The sequence below is a fragment of the Penaeus chinensis genome, chromosome 22 (genome assembly GCF_019202785.1).
Source record: "Penaeus chinensis breed Huanghai No. 1 chromosome 22, ASM1920278v2, whole genome shotgun sequence".
Taxonomy (NCBI): Eukaryota; Metazoa; Arthropoda; class Malacostraca; order Decapoda; family Penaeidae; genus Penaeus; species Penaeus chinensis.
In genome coordinates this window covers 22,750,424-22,755,211 of record NC_061840.1, presented here as the reverse complement: position 1 = coordinate 22,755,211, position 4,788 = coordinate 22,750,424, and the positions used below count along the sequence as shown (strand labels likewise).

The following is a 4,788-nucleotide window of genomic DNA, read 5'->3' as shown; positions in this document are numbered from 1 at the left end:
GAGCTCAGCCATGTGGCGTCCCAAATTCAAAAGATTGTAAAATGGAACTTCTCACACCCATATGACTTTTTCACTGTACTGCTCAGGAGAAAGTTTGCAGGATGTGCAAGGACACATGCAGATGGCAATAAATCGGGTTGTGCAATGGGCAACACACCATGGTTTCAATTTGCATTTCCACAAACGAGGAAAGTTCCATTCTTCCTTATTTTAGGAGCAAACCCACTGCATTTTGTCCAAAAGGTGATGTACTTTCATCTATTTTTTGGCTCAAGGCTTACATAGGTGTTTCACATCAAAGAGTTAAAGTTGAAAGCTACAAAAGTGCTTAGTAATTTGTGGGTTCTTTCACTCCTATCTTCGGGTGTACACCGTACAACGCTGGATGTGAGGTTTATTCATCTGCAACTCCCACTTTTCTCCAGATGTTGGACATAATGAAGCTCTGGACAGGGGCTTTCAGGCCTTCATCTGTGGAGTCCCTGTATGCTGAGTGAAGAACCATCTCTTTCATTACACCGGGACTACATGAACCTGATTTACTACATGAGACTACAAAGGATTCCAGGATCTTCTACATCCAGATTGGTTTCAACCTCCTTGAGGATAGCCAGTCCTATGGTAGGAGAATGAGGAATCTTGTGGAAGATCTTAATTTAAATCTCACAATTCCCCCCTTAGACCAATCAAGTTGAGCTGGATTTGGTCAGAATTGGGAAAGGGGGGAAATCCGAAGCAGATGTCAGAGAAAGATTTCTTCAACACAATTCTAAGTACAATTGTACTAAGAACTGAGGGTCTAGCTGTTGGAACTCCCCATTTCCCCCCTTGGACCAATCTAGTCGTCCTGGATTTGGTCGGAATTGGGAAAGGGGAGAGATCCGAAGTAGATATCAAAGAGAGATTTCTTTACAGCAGTGGGCAGGAGAACTGCATTTGGTAGTCTTTCTCTAGCAGCCTCGATCTTCACTGCAGAGTTACCTGCCATCCTTGCAGCAGTCAAGATGACTAGAGATCTTACGAACCATTCTATTATAACACATGTGACTCACGTAATGCCTTGCAAGCAATCAAGAGCTTAAACTTATCACATCCAGTGGTGAGGGAGGTTCAAGATTGGCATGCACTGATGTCAGCACATTCAGAAGGTAACTCTGAGTTGGGTGCCAGTTCATGTTGATTTCAGTGGGAATGAGCGAGCTGATCAGAAGGTCAAGGCAGCTGCCACTCAGCCCTTTGATGCTTTTTTCCTCCACTGACTTGAAATCCAGCATCAATTGTCTTCGTGATAAATGGGGGCATACCTCTAGAAACAAACTGCAAGACGTTAGAGATGAAATTGGCAGTTGGGTGACCAGCATCCATCCTGATCGACAAGTAGAAGTTGTATTAACAACCCTAAGAATTGGGCACACAAGACTGACTCATGGGCTAATGATGGTTAAAAGTGAAGCACACTGTGAGGAATGCCAAGAGCCATTAACGGTCGCACATGTAGTGAAAACTGTATTAGGGGAGGATTGGTTTCCTAAGGAAAACCAATATTTTCAGTAAATTTTATAATAATAATATATTTATGCAATTATTTTATACATTTAGAGAAAATATTTATGCTTTGATGTTTAATAAATTTATTGATAGATTTTAATGTTTTAAATATTTTAACATTTGAATCTAACAAGGTGTTCGCTGCTAATGACCGTAGCTGTTGATGTGGTAGATCATTTTAAATAAGCAATCAATCTCACACCCCTGAACAAGACTCTTGCAGATCTGTCCGAAAGATACATTCCAATCCAGTTTAATAATTTACCACGGATGCCAAAGTTTACTAATTGTTCTAGGATTATTTCTCTGTTTGGAAAGTCAAAAGCTGACTAAAGTTCAAGAAAAAAAAGTGTGTATCCCTGGATAAGAGCTTGAAAAGTACTCTGCAAACCAATGTTGTGTGCTATGTCCCGATAGAAATCCGTATAGTTTGTGAGATAATTTACCTTGTAACCTGTACCTGAATTTGTTCAAAATTATTATTTCTAGAAATTTGCATACACATGAGGTTAGTGAAATTGGGTGTTATTTAACAGTATAGGGAAGATTATACTGCACGTCCAGGTGCCAGGCAGAATACCTTGTGTCAAACTTAACTTGTACAGATCTAAAAGGGGATTTACCAGGTACCTGAGCTGTAAGGCAGAGGATACTATAGGTAATTCCATCCTCACCTGGAGTGGACACTTTTCCTTTGATCAGTGCATTGTTCAGTTCCCACTCAGTAATCTCAGCAAAGTCTGAAGGTATCAGAACATCCAATTTTAGACGAATATCTATGGGAAGTAAGCTTAATTTGGACGCTCCTGTCCAGAGACTAAAGCTACGGTCACACTAGTAACTTGTATGAGGAGATCTCCCCTACACACGAACACCAGCTATTATTGGTAGACGGGGATATGGTCACACTTGTCCTCAAGAAAGAACCATCGTCCCCGCGCAGCGGTGACGCCGATAGTAAACAAACCACCATGGAGCTTTCCTCCTAAGATGAGTTTTGTGGCTATTTTTCAGCTATTTCGGCGCTTACACAGTGTGCATTAGCCCTTGCTGCTGTAAAACAAAAGAAAAAGGAGCCAAAAAAGACTGTGGATGAGAAAGTGGCTACAAAGAAAAGATAAAAATGTAAGCAATAACTTGCTAAAAGAATTGCAAATTGAAGACAGCCGTGGATTTTATAAATATCATAGTATGTCTGTAGAAAATTTTACAGTGCTACTCAATTTGGTTGCCCCGTTGATAGCAAAACAAGACACGAAGCTCAGAAATGCCATTCCACCGATTATCAGTAACACTCTTCTATCTTGCTACAGGTAAGCTTTCCACATACTTTACCAAAAGTAAACATTTCTATCTGATTTACATATTCACATATAAATTGACATATATCTATGTAAACACATACTCAACAATATGTTTTATGAATATAATATCAAAGTGATCGATAAAGATTTACTATAAGGCCGCGTTGCACCATGAATAGATGGTGATGATTTATCGATAGCTATTTAACAATTTACATGGTTCTTAGAGATTTCCTTGCCTTTTTACAACAAGACAATCAAGGCGTGCACTGGCATGGTCCTATAGAATGAGCCACAACCTGATAGCAGCCATAATTCCAGAAGTGTGCAAGGCCATTTACTCTGTGCTGAAGGACTCGTATCTCAAGCTTCCAACAACATCAGAGGAATGGCAAGATGTAGCTTCTGGATTCCATAACTTATGGAATTTTCCCTTGTGTCTAGGAGCCATGGATGGCAAACGGGTACTCGTAAGGAAACCTGCAAATTCTGGCTCAGAGTACTATGACTACAAGACGAACCACAGCATCATAATGCTAGCCTTAGTGGATGCCAATTACAAGTTTTTATATGTAGATGTTGGAGCAAAGGGCCGTGCAAGTGATGCTGGTGTATGGGATAAATGTACACTCCGTGAATGCATAGAGAGACAGCAGTTGCAAATCCCTCCATCTGAAGATTTGCCCTTCACAAATACAAAGGCTCCATATGTTATAGTAAGTGATGATGCCTTTCCACTCAAGACCTATTTAATGAAGCCATATCCTGGAAGAAACATCACCAAAGAACAAACAATTTTTAATTACAGATTGTCACGAGCCAGAAGAGTCTCTGAAAATGCATTTGGCATTCTTGCCTCAAAGTTTAGAGTACTTATGCAGCCAATTGCATCTAAACCAGATAATATAAAAGACATCATTATGGCAACAGTTGTGCTTCACAATTTCTTGCGTGTGAAAAGTGGAAAGCCTGTTAGACCTGAAATGCTTGTGAGGGAAGACACAGAAAATGGTGTCCTCATTCAGGGCGAATGGCATGGGTTGCCAAATATGATGGAAAACCTTCAAGCAATTGCAAGAGGCCACTCAAATGATGCTAAAATTGTAAGGGATACTTTCCGAGAATTTTTCCTTACCAGAGGTGCTGTACCTTGGCAAGAGAGAATGGCACATCTTCATTAATGTTGAAATGTAAAGTACATGTTATAAGGTTAAGTTTGTATTTTTTAAGCCATGTTTATTGTGATTTTTGTTCAGTTAACAAAGTGCCTGATTCTTTTTATTGTTTTGTTTAATGTTTATATTATGTATATGTAAAAGGAAAAATCAAATCAAAAAACAATTGTATATATTCTAAATTTATTTTTCCTTCATAAAAAAAAATATATATATATTTAAGTATATATAACTAAACTAGACTAGGATAAATAACACCTTAAATGTATGAGCACATAGACCATCACAATAAGATCACAGCCTTTAAAATATTACCTTAAAGTATTTAAAAACAAAAGTACAAATTTCTATATTGACAAGCAAAAAAAAAAAAAAAAAAAAGGAGTAATTACGACAGCCTAAATATTGCACATTTTAAACCATCGGATCAACAGTTCTAATCCTGTGGTTTACTTGGAGGTTCTGTAAACTCTTGGGACACTTGGTACACCAATGCCAGTAGACCATTATGGAATATCCTCGTCAACTCTGGTTGATGTTCAGGAATCATCTCCATAAAGGCATTAACTAATTCTGCTGCAGGGTTCTTGGGTTTAGTCATTTTTGACTGTTGAATATTGTTCCAAGCTGTATGGACAGTAGAATAGGAGTCCATAATTGTATTCATATTGGTATCAACTTTACTGGCTTTCCTCTTTTTTGTCCTTGGGGTGACAGGAATTATTTCGAGTGGTGATGGTGTTCTTGATGATTCCTCACCT

The 4,788-nt window shown here is 38.7% G+C and overlaps 1 protein-coding gene across 1 annotated transcript; it reads left to right on the top strand.

The window, feature by feature from the left end:
• Nucleotides 1-2,447: 2,447 nt before the first annotated feature.
• On the top strand, nucleotides 2,448-4,033 carry LOC125036998 (protein ALP1-like). Its single transcript, XM_047629958.1, has 3 exons — nucleotides 2,448-2,505; nucleotides 2,792-2,861; nucleotides 3,106-4,033. Exons 1-3 carry the CDS (start codon nucleotides 2,448-2,450, stop codon nucleotides 4,031-4,033), a joined length of 1,056 nt encoding a protein of 351 aa, XP_047485914.1.
• Nucleotides 4,034-4,788: the final 755 nt, after the last annotated feature.